The sequence below is a fragment of the Sinohyriopsis cumingii genome, chromosome 16, assembly GCF_028554795.1.
Source record: "Sinohyriopsis cumingii isolate HCF-2022 chromosome 16, ASM2855479v2, whole genome shotgun sequence".
Classification (NCBI taxonomy): domain Eukaryota; kingdom Metazoa; phylum Mollusca; class Bivalvia; order Unionida; family Unionidae; genus Sinohyriopsis; species Sinohyriopsis cumingii.
The window spans coordinates 41,625,685-41,641,321 of record NC_142976.1 but is presented as its reverse complement, the minus strand read 5'-3'; the positions used below and the strand labels follow the sequence as shown (position 1 = coordinate 41,641,321).

Genomic DNA, 15,637 nt, shown 5'->3' with positions numbered 1-15,637 from the left:
GTTAATATTGGCTTTTTCTGATTGATGCCACATTTGATGTGAAAATCACCCATACTTCAAAAAATGAAATAACAACTTAAACAGGGAAAAAGCATACTAAATAATCCAGAGGGTTGGAAATATAACACTTGGAGAAGAAAAAAATTCACTATAGATATGAAAGGAAATGTTAACTAGTTCAGATAGATATGTGTCAACATTGGAGCAGTGCCTAAATTAGAGTAAATATGGTTGTGTATTATGATTTTATTATTAGGACATGATGCTGAAATTCTAATGAGAAACGTACACATTTTTATTTTTACAATGCCTCTCAAGGCAAGTGGTCTTTTGTTACAGGTCGGAACACTATAGAATTGATTATTCAGTGCATTGAGAATGTGGTCTCTCTAGAAGGTGGTCTTTCATGGCAGTGTTCATACAAGACAGGTTTTAGTGTACCAAAATTATTGTGAAAGCATAATTCTAGTGAAATGAAGAAATTATGTTTAAACAACTTGTTGCCTTTCCTGATGATCCAAAGGTGAAGATACTGTATTTGCTTGCATCTGTGTTGAGTCCAACTGCAAACAACATAGACCCTAATCTGCTATAGCATATTACATGACAGCAGAGTTGGGTCTATGCACTTTGCAGTTGCTCTTGACTTATAAGTGAGTATATATGGTGTTGTAGATGGTGGGAAAATATCTTCAAAATAGAATCTTTATGAATTAAGTAAGTTTAAAAAATGTGCGTGTTTAATTTGTTGCTCATGTAAAGGAGAACAAACTGGAATTTTCATATGTGTCTGTGAATGAAAATACCTCATGAATGAAAATATTTAAACATTTATGAAAATCCAACAAGTTGTTTTAAAGATACAGGTAAAACTCATTATAATGCGATGTTTGGGGTCCAAGAATAACATCACCATATAAGCAGGATTGTCTTAACAAATTTTTCATAAACTTCCCCATAGGAAACGTGCACTGAAATTGCAATGTCATCATTTTTAACTAACCTCTTGATCATAGATCATTTGTTTTTTTCACTGGGTTTCATCTGACATCAAATATACTTCAATTTTGAATTGTATACATGCCAATATAGCAGAAATGGTGCACAGTGAAGTCAAGGCAGCATTAAACACAGTGCTGGGATTAAAAATCAGCTACGGGATATGAATAATCGGCTTTTCTGGGAGCATGTATTTAGGATGTTAAAAAGAGAGATCATCTTAAATAAAAGAAATTGGAACCATGCTGCCATCGCATTATAAGCAGAACTGCATTATAACGACTCGCATTATAACAGGTTTTACCTGTATGGTCTGTTCATTTCAAACATTCATGTCAATAGTTGTTGAGTCCAGTTGACAGATATACATGTTGTTGTGTATTTTCTGATTCCCATTTGCAATAAAGTTTATTTTGAACAGTTGAAAGCAAAAATCATATAAAACAGTGATGTCAAACGATATAGTGAATAAGGAAATGAATTCTGGTTATGTAGGTATATAAGCAGGTAGTATATATGGCCGTGAAACCTCTCAGCCAACTTGGGCACCCTGCCACGTTTTGTTACCTACATCAAGGTAATAGTTACTAATGATGTCAACTCAATAAATGGTATCAAGATACTTACAGATGCTGATTAGTTGTGTGCTATTAATACTGAAATCAAATTATCTCCACACTTACTAAAATCTACACAAACCTGAAGTCACTTACAACCAACTAACAGCAGGTTGCATAACTGGAATGGTCTTAGGAACATCACAGCATGTACTATTACACTTTTTATGGTTTAGAGCTTACAAATCATGCTCCATCTTATGCATTGGGTAAGTTGTTTATTATGGAATAGAAAGTGGGAAATAACCCCTTACAAGAATGTGATAAGGTTAATCAAAGGCAAATATAAAATTGTCTAGACATTTTGCATTTAATAAAACTGGTTTGTCACAGGCAGTTTGCTTTCCTTTCAGACGTAACATACTTGGGTAATTTATAACATTTAGAGCCAGGTTAATTGTTGCATTATCGTGCAGGTCATTAAAAGTCCCGAAAGAACAACAGAAGAAATTTTACTTAATTTAGTAGTCATAATTTTTTCAAGTCAGTCTTTTTCTTTGAGTATTAATGAGGGATTTTGTGTTGTTTTTTTAATAGATGTCAAAAGCCGAGGACACTATTCGGCAGCTTCGTGGAGAACTAGGTGCCATCAAAGAAGAACACTCCAAATCTACACATGACGTAAACATGATACTTTCTGTTGCTGCTTGCCTTACTGTCTCTCATTTGTTTTGTTCTTTCTTTTTTTTGTGTTCACTTCTTTCTATGCTATATTTTAATCCCCCATTTTGATACTCTTCATCTGTATGTGTGTCTGTCATATGGTCTATAACTCTGTCCCCTCCTAAACTGCTTGGCAGAAAATAACTGAACTTGATTGGTAGACATTTTAGCACAGTCTTTCTTTCTTTTTTTTGTCTGATTCCGGTTAGTGGTTGTTGAGTCTGCCAGTCCATCTGTTCCTTGCCAAATGCAATTTTTGCCCATTAAATTTTTTTATAATGAGCAAAAACCAGGTCCACCAACTTGTTTTCTAGAGATTGAGTGTTAAAAATTCCAGTGGAATTGATGTGTAACATTATCAGGGGATTGTGTGAATTGCATCCAGCACTGTATACAGTGTTGAGAAATGGCATTAAACCAAAACAACAACAACATTCTGATCTCATCCATAGCATGGAAATGCAGGAGCCCTGTTATAACGACTTTTTTTTCTGTGACTGTCCCTCAGTTCTGTTGGTTCATGTGTTCACACTTGTAGACAGCATAGCTCTGCAAATCTTTAGCATAGCTGGATGCCCTTTGGCTCCGAATTTTTAAATAAATGTACCTAATTTGATTCACATGAAGTATTTTAAACATTTTATTTACCTTTAGCTACATATAATGATACTGAAATCAAATTTAAACAATGTATATTACTAGTGCATGCTGCTTTTGTGCAATTACATCAGTTATACATTAATTTCTAATATTGACATTGATGTAATTGTTTTAAAATTCTTCTCGTTGAGGGGTCCTATATTTTTTCATAAAAGATCTCTTCCCCAAACTGAAATACTTTTTTTACACACATTGTTTTTCATACTTTTGGAGAATGTTTGTTTTACATTAAAAAAATTACATGACTACGATAAAGCTGTTTGGATAACTGAATCCATATACAAGTCAATTTGGAGTATAAGATGACACTTATATTTATTGGTAAAAAAAGTGTCGACTTATAGGCCAGCAAATATGGAATATTACATTTTAGAACAACAATTAATATTTAAGACGAGTAAATGCACCTACATGACCAAGTTGACATACACTTTAGCAGAGTCATGGCCCCTGATATGCCAATGTCTAAACTTTTATTTTCCAACTTAAGTTCTTTTGTTTCATGCCCCACCAAGCAAATTGTTGAGAGCAGAGCTATTTACCTCATTACTAGCTCTGGTTGAACATTGGGTTATGGATCTGGTTCTGCATGACAGGTAGTCTCCCAAAATAATCGTTTTTCAAGCCAGGTTCTGCTGAATTTTAACAGATAAGTTCAGTTATATTTAAAATGCCTTGTGAATGAGTGACAATCTGCTTGGGGAATAGGCTTATTTTTTGGTCACTGACAAGACTGCCACATCTCACTTCTCTTCCTTTCTGTTATAGATGAATCACTATGAGAGGAGAATCCGGACATTGGAGGGAGAGCTCAGAGAATCAAAGGAACAGAGGAAGAAAGGTCTAGAGGAAGTGAGTTCATATATAGTTGACTAACTTTAAAAATAAAGGGAAAATATTACCTTTGTTTATCACTGGAATACAATGAAAACTTTTACAGTGTTTATACTCATCCCTTACCATAAAGCCTTGCAGAGTATCACATCCCCTCATATAATACTGTTGCCAGTAAAGATCCCATTAAATTGGCTTATTTCATTCTTACTTATGCTACTTGTTTTATTCATTTCACAATAGTTATTTGACCAAAGAGAATCAGTTACATCACTTTCTCATTATAATGCCATTCATGGGAGGCATATAGAATCCTCCTCATTAGTGAGACCAGTTTATAATGAAGTACATTGTACATTCAAACTCTTCTACTAAATCATGATATTTTATCTGTGACCATACATGCCTTATAACAAGAACCATGTTATAATGAAGGGCCTTATGACAAGAACCATGTTATAATGAAGGGCCTTATAACAGGAACCTTGTTATAATGAATGGCCTTATAACAGAAACCATGTTAGAATGAAGAGCCTTATGACACAAACCATGTTAGAATGAAGGAGTTTATAACAGGAACCATTTTATAATGGAGGGCCTTATTACAAGAACCATGTTATAATGAAGGGCCTTATAACAAGAACCATGTTATAATGAAGGGCCTTATTACAGGAACCATGTTATAATGAAGGACTATGACAGGAACCAAGTTATAATGGAGGGCCTTATAACAAGAACCATGTTATAATGAAATGCCTTATAACAATTACCATATTATAATGAAGAGCCTTATGACACAAACCATGTTATAATGAAGGACTTTATAACAGGAACCATTTTATAATGGATGGCCTTATAACAAGAACCATGTTATAATGAAGGGCCTTATAACAGGAATGTTGTTATAATGAAGGGCCTTATGACAGGAACCATGTTATAATGAAGGACTTTATAACAGGAACCATCCTATAATGAAAGACTTTATAACAGGAACTATGTTATAATGAACAGCCTTAGAACAGGAACCACGTTGTAATGAAAGGCCTTATAACAGGAACCATGTTATCACAAAGGGCCTTACCATGGGAACCATGTTACAATGAAGAGCCTTACAACAGCTTACAGGAACAATGTGATAATGATAGGCTGCACAACAGGAACTAAAATGGGTAAGGAAAAGAGGATATCATTAACAGTACTGGGTGGTACAGTGTTTTTTCTTGTATTAAGGACTTTCATTGTGACCTAAGTGAATGACATTCATTCTGTTTTACTCTGCATGATACCTCTTAGTTGGCCTTGTCTAAAAGTATAAGCATACTTTAACAGTGAATTTTGTTGTATGTTTTTCCTGGGATGGTTATATTAATGATCTTAGAAGGAATATTGAACAGCGAGCAAACGAAATAACTGAATAATTGTCATATAAAGGTATATGTAATCAATTTTAAAAAAATGATACATGTGGCTGAAAGAGTTTGTACATCACACCAACATGACCTGTATGATATATGCTTTAATTTTGTGTACTTTTTGAGACACAACTTCTTAAATGGTGGTTACTAAGACTCTTTGGTCTTAAACTAAGTAGCTAAAAGGAGCACAAGCCTGCATATTAAGTAAAATTCAACAAATAATTTATTTGCCTTGAATTGAAAGTGAAATTTTAAAAGGAACTTGCAGTGTTGTGAATTAAATCCCAAATAGTCCTAAATGTTTTATCACCAGTCCAAAAGCATAAAGTATTCTAAATGAATTCCAGTGGTGTTCCAGATAAATTCCAATGTTGAAATGCGCTGATGTGCCAGTTGCCTTAAATATGACAATGTGCCAAGACTTGATGTATCACAATGATATTATCCAAAATGACCTTGAATGAATTCACATAATTCCAAAATAATTATTTAGTCCTAAAGTCATTGAGCACTTTGTAATTCCAATGAATAATTTAGATAAATTAAATCCTATCAACTGAATACAGCTAAAATAGATTCCACTAAGACTGTTATTAAGATTTGGAATGAGTAATTCTGTTGATCATTACTTTTATATTAAATATGAAAAGACAGTAACAGAACTGGGATGAGGGTAAAAGTTCATTTCCAGAACATAAGTTGTAAACATGGTCAGGTCCTTTAGTAATACTTTAGTAAAGAACATGAAAAACATCAGGTAGACCAGTTTTTTTCCCAACGAGAATACCAAAATGTCATGAACTCAGGTGCAAATAAACATGTTTACCTCCAAGTAATAATGATCTTAAATATAGTCTAAAATCAGAGACAAGAATTGGCTTTGTAATATGTTGTTTGTAAAAAGAAAACATCAGTCAGGCAGACCCAAATTCCTAGCCTCAATTATGGACAAAGGTCAATCACACAATGCAAATTAAATATGCATATCGGTTGCCAATGATATATCACAGTACACTTTCATTGCTGCATAGCTCTGTAATGAGGGAACATCTTAGTTTCATACTGTTAACTTGCTGTGAAGTCATTGTAATGAGGGAGCACTAGTTTCATACAACTTGCTTACTGTGAAGTATTTATAATGAGTGAGCACTATAATTTCATACACTTTACTTGCAGTGAAGTCATTATAATGAGGGAAATTTAGTTCATATATTTCACATGTTTCAACAACAGACTTTGTATGATATTTAGTTATTTCTGAATGAAAATGGTGCTGGTCCGACAACCAATATGGCCATCTAGAAAATCCTGTTATCACTTCTCCTGAATAGCATGGGGTTTCACCAAAAGACTTATAATGATATCTGGTCAGTCCTAAATGAAAATAGTGCCAGTGTGATATCCAGTGCAACAGTGGCTAATTTGAAAATCTTGTTATTGTTAAAAAATATCAGACACAGATTCAGCACTTAATAATTCAAAGTAAGAAATGGTCTTATCCTAAAGTCCTGCAAATTATTTTTGGCTAGTAAAATATCAGTCACTTTGAGACACTCTTGTTCTTAATTAGATCGGTAACCTCCAGGATAGAGTACGGGAAAGTCAGATGTCAACAAAGGATCACCATGAGGTGCTAAAATCAGAGTTGGCACGTCGAGATGAGACAATTCAGAAGCTGCGACGGGATGTGCTCAATCTCCAGGAGAAGCGGGATGCTGCTGTAGCTGAGGTAGGCATGAATAGCCATAATTGTCAGATCCTATGTGATATCACATCCGCCTCCCTTGGTGGCAAGCATCCATAGGATTAGCACTGTTACATGACATTGTTTGGTCCTCATTAGTGCATTCTTCATCCTGATATTATTACATTGATACTAATGTTGCGTATCTGTGTTTATCATGGTTATCTGTAGTTCTTGTAAAGCCATAATTCTTTCTATTTATATTTTAGTACAGTATGTAAATACACTCGATTATATTCTTCCCTGATCATGAATATCATTTTCTATTTTTCATTTAAGAGATATGGTCACTAAAGAACATATAGTTCGCGAATTAGTTGATAGTTATACTTGTGCCTGTTTTTAGCTGGACGTGCAGACGAAAAATCTGAGAGTATGTGAGGATAAATTCAAGAGGCAGGAAGAGGAGGTAATGATTCCCATTGTCATGGTGATGGTCACTAGGGTTATGACCATGTGTGGAACGTGCACTTTTACTTCCTTTGTCTGCACAATAACCTTTGTATCAATTCATTTACAAATGGGGTTGATTGGAAGATAAAAATAGCAGATTACAAAGTATACAGTATAATTTGCCACAGCAGGATTGATGACAGCATTAGATTATGGTACATTATTAAAAGGATGAATTTGATAACTTCAATTTGCCATTAAGTTTTACAGACAAAATAGTATTAAAGAATTATCCTGTCCATTTGATACAAAATCACTTGTTGGGATGTCTGTGCTAGTTACGATGGCCTTTGCTTACTGTAAGACGAGTTCAAAATTGCTACAGTGCTTTTTCAGGCAGTAAATTTGATTTGAATACATTTTTAATGGTACAGATGGTATAAGATCTGTTGACTAGGTAACTTGAATTATTGCATAATAAAATGGGCCTGATTGCATAAAATCTTTTTTTTAAGATGTGTGGGTGTGGGGTGGGGTATCTTGGTGTGGAACACTACATCAGCCAATAGAATAAGCATACCACAGATCTCACATAATAAGCCCATATTTGATAAGCGTGTCACCAGCTTTTATACAGTTTTGTAAATTATTTATGAATATTTAATTTTGCTGTAAGCCAGTCCCCTCACATTTTGAAAACTCGCTAGGCAGGTCCTCTAGACTTCTTATAGGAGAAATGCTGTATACTATCTGTCATGCTCTTGTAATTTTGCAATGAAAATTCCAATCAACTGAAACGTAATCATTTTACTGTATCACGCTCTTTTATTTGTGATACTTAGTACTTATGCTTCAAAGATGTGCACAAGTCTTGAGGTGTTTTGTATGCTTGGATGGCACACAGAAATAACTGTGCAAAAAAAAACTTTTTCATTTGTGTGCATTAGCATCATATCGATCAAAGCAGAGATTATTTGCATCTGTCTTTCACTTTGGATTTCAAACTCCCCCCCAGTCTCAGAGAAAATAGTCATGTATGTATTTTTATTTTCACTTTCTATTACTGATGTTTAAATATCGTGCCATTTTGTCAGATGCCATTTTATTTAGTTACAATTACTCCTTCAAAACTCAAATATCTCAACAGCTGAGCAGTTATTTTCTGTCTGTATGGTACTGTGGGAGAAAATGTCTGTTCTTAACAAAACATACCAAATAATAATTTCACATCAGGTGTAAAATGTCTGTTCTTAACAAAAATATAATATCTAACAGTTTCTGCTTCAGATGCATTTAAATGATCTATCTTAGCATATTTTCTTTTATTTGCAAGTATTTATTATTTTGCACTTGCGTTTATATTATTATGTTCCTTTTAATGTTGATTATAGAGTTTCTTGGAAATAAGCCAAATTTCATGTTGCTGATGTAACTTTTGAATTTTCTTTATATTATTCCATATATATTTTTAGTAGAGTCAGCTCTCATTACATTGACATTGATTATGACAGTGTATTCATTTGATGATGAAACATCAGTCAGAATGAATGTACGCATTAAATTTGACTAGTTCATTGGAATGTTCGAGTTCCAACACCAACATTAATTATTTTTGTAACAAAAGTGCAGATTATCTACTGTACCTAATTTTGCCATGGTTCGTTCTTGCAAGATTAATTTTGAAGTCAGTTTGATTGAATTTTCTATTTTCTTATTCAAATTTGTAACTACATTGTGTTAATCACAATATTCATGTATTTACTTTGATAAATGAGAGAGAAAATGCCATTACATTACTATAAAAGTAAAAAATGCTGCTGCAATGGTTTTTTTTTTCAGTTTTATTTTTTTATAATATACTTTGTTGGTATGAACCACTGTGAATATTTGTTATCATCTTTCCTTTTTTCTCCATTATTGCATGTTATGTACAGCTAAACAAGAACAATAACCCATGTTGAAAAATGTCTAATCGATACAAAGGCAAAATTGACATAATAAAAATTTCTTGCCGTCCAGTTGGTCACTGTAATGAGAGTTGACTGTATCTTGAATTTATGATACTTACTGATAAGATTGGAATTAAAACAATTTTTTCACAATTTATGCACAATTTTAAAAACTGAACCAGTTTCTGAAAAAAAGTCAATTTTTGAAAACTGAGTTGATTTCTGATGACATGAAGTCCACTCAGCAATGAGTTAAATGCAGATCTAAGTACAGATATGCATTAATGGTAACACTACATGCCGGACATAATTATCAAGTTTGCTTTCAAAACGCTTTCAAACTACTGTAGTACCACATATTAATTTGAAAAAAAAAGAATAAAATTTAGTCTTTATTAATAGACTTAATACTAAAATCCCAAATTTAAAAAAAAAAATCTGTAATAAACTGAATTTTCAGAATTTTGAATAATATTGAAACAAAGAATTCCCGTTGTGTTTGATTCATAGTTCTTTTTTATCACCAGTAATCGGTGTTTGTTTACCTGACTTAACCTGGAGGTGATGGGTTACAGTCATCTCTTCTTTTATCTGCTTTCCTCTCTCTCCCCCAACCTCCGTATTGCTGGAATAACCTAATGTGTTCATGTGTGACATATATGCAGCATTCTACCAATTTAATAGTGTGAACTTTTCATGAATAATGGCATATGGGTGTTCTATTAATCAGATATTTAGGTGTTTTATAAGGTGAAGGATGCATGCATGATGGGGCTTTTTATGTTTTTTTCAACCACTGATGAACAAATGAGTGAATCAATTTTTTTTACATCACATGTTTTCTCCTTTTATCTGATGGGGAACTTTCATTAGCTCTTAAATGAAAAATTAGAGTAGGTCACACGTAGAATCACTACATTGTTAAATAGGGCTACTTTCATGGCTGACCAGGGTAAATCCCCATGCTTTTTTATATGCCTGTATATTGTGTCATGACATTGTCTGTCTGGCCCTCTGTTAACATTTGATTTTATATCCAATAACTTTGTAATAAACTTTGCATAAGCATGTATCTTAACTAGCTGGTGTGGCACATATGATAGCCTTGCCTTCTTCCTTAAGTTCAAGGTCTTAGCACGAGAAAACTTGATTCTGTGACCTTCATTCTTGTCTAGAGTATAACATTTGAACCACTGAAGATATTTTAATGAACTTTAGCCAGTTGAACATAATTGAACATAATGTATGGACAGTGCGTTGTATCCCATGGCCACCCCCAAAGTCACAGGGTGATAGTCACAGCAAGGTCAGTCACAACTCTGACTTGTATCTTTGTCTTTTGAACCAAGCTAGATATTTTAATGATACTTTGCACAGTTATATTTCATGATGAAACAGTGTCACATATGGCCATGCTCCCAGCCTGATCTTCAAGGTCATGGCAAAGGAAAATATAAATTAGTGATTTCTCCCTCTGGATAGATAAAACTTTTGAACCATGGAATATATCTTAATGAAACTGTTGCCTGTTATATATCTTGATTTGACAGTGTCTCATGTATTATCAGTAATACCTCTGCCTTCAAGGTCAAGGTCAAAATAAGGGACAATGCAGATCATTAGCCTGGTTATTTATCATGGCTGTCACATTTTATTACTTATATATAATATGATGAAACATTACCCAAGTCCACACCCATACTATACAATAGTCTCTGGCTCAGAGGTCAAGGGCGTTAGTATGGAAATTATCCTGAGATATGTGTCATTTGCTGCTTGTGGTACTTTTGTTATTATATGTTTATCTCTAGCCTCCATTGACCATAACCACTCTACACCTGCCAACAGCTGGATCTGTAACCCCAAACCCGTTGCATATATAACTGCATCAATTGCAGTTTTTATGTATTTGACCTTTTACCCCATCCCAAAGACCCCTGAGAAGGGGCAAAAGAAGCGTTTCCCTCTGATAGAATGTTACCACATGGGTAAAAGATATATCAGGTTTGGTGACTTTCCACAAAGTGGTTTAAGAAGAAATAATGTTGTGGACAGATGGATGGACAGTAACAGAGTGACAGATTGTATCACTGTATCCTCGAGTTGAAGCATGGGGATAATAATGGTTTGTAAAGTAGATAATAAATTTGACATTCATTGTCTTAGAGTTTTGTAAAAAAAATAATTAAAAAAAACAAAAACAAAAGAAAGCATTGCTTCTTGAAGAAATATTCGAAATATACAATTTAAAAATTGAACTTGATAAGTTCAAAATCTTCAGTATTACTGCTCATTAGTACTCTCTTTAGTATTACATTGATGCAGTCTGAATCAGGTCACACTTGCCAAAATTTTATTGCGTCACATGCTTTGTGAGTTAAAGAAAAGGAAGTCAATATAGTTCAGCTTACTCCAGTATGTGGGCCAGATAGCAGTTTTTACTGCCATACTGTAATATGATGTAAATGTAACTGGATAAAATAAAAACAGGCCAGAGGTTACACATGCTGGTATATTGTTCAGTATTTTAATCTATTGACTTTATTGCAGATTTTATACAGATTTATCATAGGAATATATTAAGTGAATGATGTAATAAAGTATATTTTCTTTTTGTTCATGCATACAGGATTAATTAACCATATATAATCCCTTATAAGTCTGATCCAAAAGTAAACTGCATAGACCCATATCTGCTATCCCATAATGTGTTTGCAAATCTGGGTCTGTGCAATTTGTTAGGAGTAATCCGTGGAACAAATAGCATAGATCCTGATCTGCCAGTCTGTTATGCAATGACAGCTTTGGGTGTATGCTGGTTGCAGTTGGACCTGGCTTGTGAGGGAGTATTATGGTAGGTGTAAACCTCCCTTGATTGCATTCAAATTTAAGATATCCATACAGTGGAATACTGGGTATTAAGTCATCTCATTTATCTCATCATCATTATTATTCACATATCCACAACAATGAGAAGATTTTCTCTTATAGAACCTAGCTTTGTTGACCTATGGTTAAGCTTTGTATTATATTTTATACTAATTTATAATGTTAATGCGATTAATAGCCAGTTCACAATGCATTTTATATCTTGCATGCCTAGCATAGTATATTATGTATATCTCCATTTAAACTGAACATGCAGAATTAATTGCCATTAGGTAATTTATGTAACAAACATGTCTAACTGATACTTTTCAGTTCATTCTGTATGCACTTATTTTCATAAAAAATCTAATTTTTTAATTGTGCAAAAAGCATATAGATCTGCTAATGAAACCAATTCAGACTGATGGGAAAAAAAATACTGAATTAGTTGTTTTGAATGGATTTACTAATCTAAAATATTGCATGTTCCTGTTGTTTTTAGTCTCATAGGTTGGAAGCAAGAGTTAAGGCCCTGGAGGAAGAACTCTCCAATACAAGAAAACAATATGAGGAAGCCAAAGCTGATGTATGTCGGCATTTGAAACTTTTTTTCCCTGTTTTCCCCCATTCTCATTTCCCTGGGATTTTGGAACCTTTTTGTTATTTTATGCACCCTATATATTTTCTTTCTATGACCATATATGGCTATCTGAAATATCTTTAATAAATGTTCAAATGAAAGAATGAAGAAACACATAGCATTCTTGAGTAACTACTTCTAAAATTGCACCTTGTTAAATTTGTGAAATTTTCTGCACCCTTTATTCCCCATAACTAAAGACTGACAAATATTGTTCAGGATTTCATAGATACTTATCCTAAAATTTGTGTATCATTTATTTATCCAGCTTCTAATAAGATTATTTGATTTGCATGCAGAAATTATTTAAATTATAATTTATATCAGCTTGTAGTTACGCAAACTTTGTTCAAGGATATATTTAAGCTGTCTTGTGATGCTGCATATCCCTGTATAACAGCATGAATTCTATTATCTAACAGAACAATAATTCTGTACAATTGCTCTCTATTTTGAGATCAAACTATGGCTGAAACCTAACATTACTCATTACCTATACCAACTATAGGCCATAACAAAAGGTTCGAAGTTGACACGGGTGGAGGGGGAGATACAAACCCTCCGTAATCAGCATGCTGAGGCCGTTGCTCAGGTAACATTACTCATGGCATGTTGTGGGTTGAAATGGTGTTGTAACTATAATTATGAACTCTTTCTGTGCCAATAGGATTTTTATTTAGCATATCTTGGAGTAGCTGTCAAACCATGCACGTTGACACCAGCAGCCATTTTTGGTACTAGCAGTCATTTGTATGCTGTTATTGTGGCACTAGCAGCCAATTGTGTTTAAAATCTTTTGCCCTGGTAACCATTCATGTTGCAAAATTTTGGCACTGGTAGCCACTTGTGTGCAGTTTTCATGGCGCTGGCAGACATTTTGGACCCAAATTATCATCAAAGAAAATGTTGAATGTATGTATGTATATGTCATTGCATCAGTGTATGAATGCATAATATCATAGAATTATACCATTACTAAAAGAGAGCAAAACCATTTGGAATATTATCCATGGCTTTGTGGAAGTTCACAGTAGTTTGAGAACGTGTATCCACCCTTAGTGGTTAGACACTGCATTTTGGGTCAGGACTGAGGAGAGGAATGAATAACAAACAAGCATGAGAATGTAAATCTGTTTCATTTTGATGTACAGTATCGATTTGACAGTTACTCCAAAGATTGTTACCTCTACCTTTGGTTCATAAGTGCCCATTTTTAATGACAAAATGTGTGACTGTTTTAAACATTGTGTATTTGAATAATATGCTTCTTTTTTTTTTTTACTTCTTTGGTTGGAGAGCAAAGAAGCAAGTCCATTGGCACTTGAAAGGTTCATTTTAGCATTTGCATGAAACTGTAATCTCAAGCATGTGCCAGCAGATTCAGAAATACATTTAATGATTGGTGTGCTAATCAGATTGCTTTGTGTTTTATCAAGAAAAAAGGGATGTTTTGTTGAGATATTAGAAAGCATTGTTGAAGGTGTTCAGTTTTATGTATGTTCTCTATCTTAACATTGTTTTTTATTTTTCATTTAATATCAAAAGTTTCTTGTTGGTGGCTTTGAATTTTCTTCTTTCAGTGTTGCAGATAGTGTTTGATTGAAATAATACAGTTCTATTTCAGGCTGAACAAATGTATAATGAATCAAACTTGGTTTTTCTCTTCTAAACATATTTTAAGGGAATATCCATACTAAAATAAATTATGTACTGGTTATATTTATCATATTTGTAAAATTTAAGCAGAAGTGGCTGACAAGTCAAGGAGAAATCAGCTTAAATTTTTCAGTATGACCACAGCAGGAGGTTTGCCATATTTTTGTTGCCTTTAGGTCTCTTAAAATTAACACAATATGAAGAGAGAGAGAGAGAGAGAAAGAGAGAGATAGTGTGTACACTAAGATTTTGAGTCAGAATTTATTGGTCACTTTATTTTGTAAGATAATAAATGTTATTTGTAGAATAGGCAACTTATCCCAATTTTCAAATAATTCAGTATGCCTATGATTATTAGAAAATAAATTAGTTACATGCTCAATCAGTTGACTAGGTTTTTGAAATGCAGTTCAAGATCTTAGCGCATAGGTCTATCATATTAGCTTATAAACAAATAAAATACATGTGGCATTAACAGTATTTGTTATTTGTCATGTATCTTTTATACATGCATTCATATTTGTTTTATTTAATATCCATTTTAATAAATATAATGTACAAACATATAGCAAGCATAAAATAATAGAATTAATTTGAGAAATGTAGACTTGCAATAAAAAAAATAGAAATCGCAGCTGTTATCACCAGTGATGTGTACCGGTATGAAGTTACCTGGAGAGAAAGGGAGGTAATTTAGTTTGTCTCCGAGTACTTGGATAATGCCAACATGGTGCAGCCCTATGATAATTAAATTTCAGCTAAGTTTTTGAATATCTGATTAGCCTTGACTTTAAAGATTGGATTTGGATTTTATGAGGAATATGATGGTGATCACAGGTTTGAAGGCTGGATTTTCCATTTAAACCATATTCTGTTTGCAGATGAAATGCACTAGTAACAATGTCTGACAGTTCGTAATTAAAAACGTGACCCCAAATTGCATAGACTTATTGATAACTCGGTTTACAAGAATGTATAATATCTATGTACAATATGGACCCCAGTTGCTCCAGCTGAGTAGGTTCTGTGCTCATCACAGTACATACTATTGAAGTGAACAGCATTGACCTTGACTTAATATGCTAGCTGATCTCAGTCTATGCTAACTGTAGTTGGGCATGCATTTTAAATATTAGGACATACCATATGCATTGATTATAAGTTAAGCCCTACTGCAGAACTGGATCTACCAGAACATA

At 33.5% G+C, this 15,637-nt stretch overlaps 1 protein-coding gene across 16 annotated transcripts in view; it reads left to right on the top strand.

Annotated features, from left to right (window-relative positions):
- Window positions 1-15,637, top strand: part of LOC149780294 (uncharacterized) — a 222,413-nt gene that overhangs the window by 74,687 nt on the left and 132,089 nt on the right. For 6 of the 16 annotated variants that reach the window (XM_089937101.1, XM_089937108.1, XM_089937102.1 and 3 more), the window contains 6 exons: window positions 2,154-2,237; window positions 3,708-3,791; window positions 6,759-6,917; window positions 7,279-7,341; window positions 12,645-12,728; window positions 13,291-13,374. In XM_089937101.1, the coding sequence (XP_089793227.1) occupies window positions 2,154-2,237; window positions 3,708-3,791; window positions 6,759-6,917; window positions 7,279-7,341; window positions 12,645-12,728; window positions 13,291-13,374 (558 nt within the window). The remainder of the gene's footprint in view (window positions 1-2,153; window positions 2,238-3,707; window positions 3,792-6,758; window positions 6,918-7,278; window positions 7,342-12,644; window positions 12,729-13,290; window positions 13,375-15,637) is intronic. The other 10 variants (XM_089937115.1, XM_089937105.1, XM_089937103.1 and 7 more) reach the window with 5 other exon arrangements.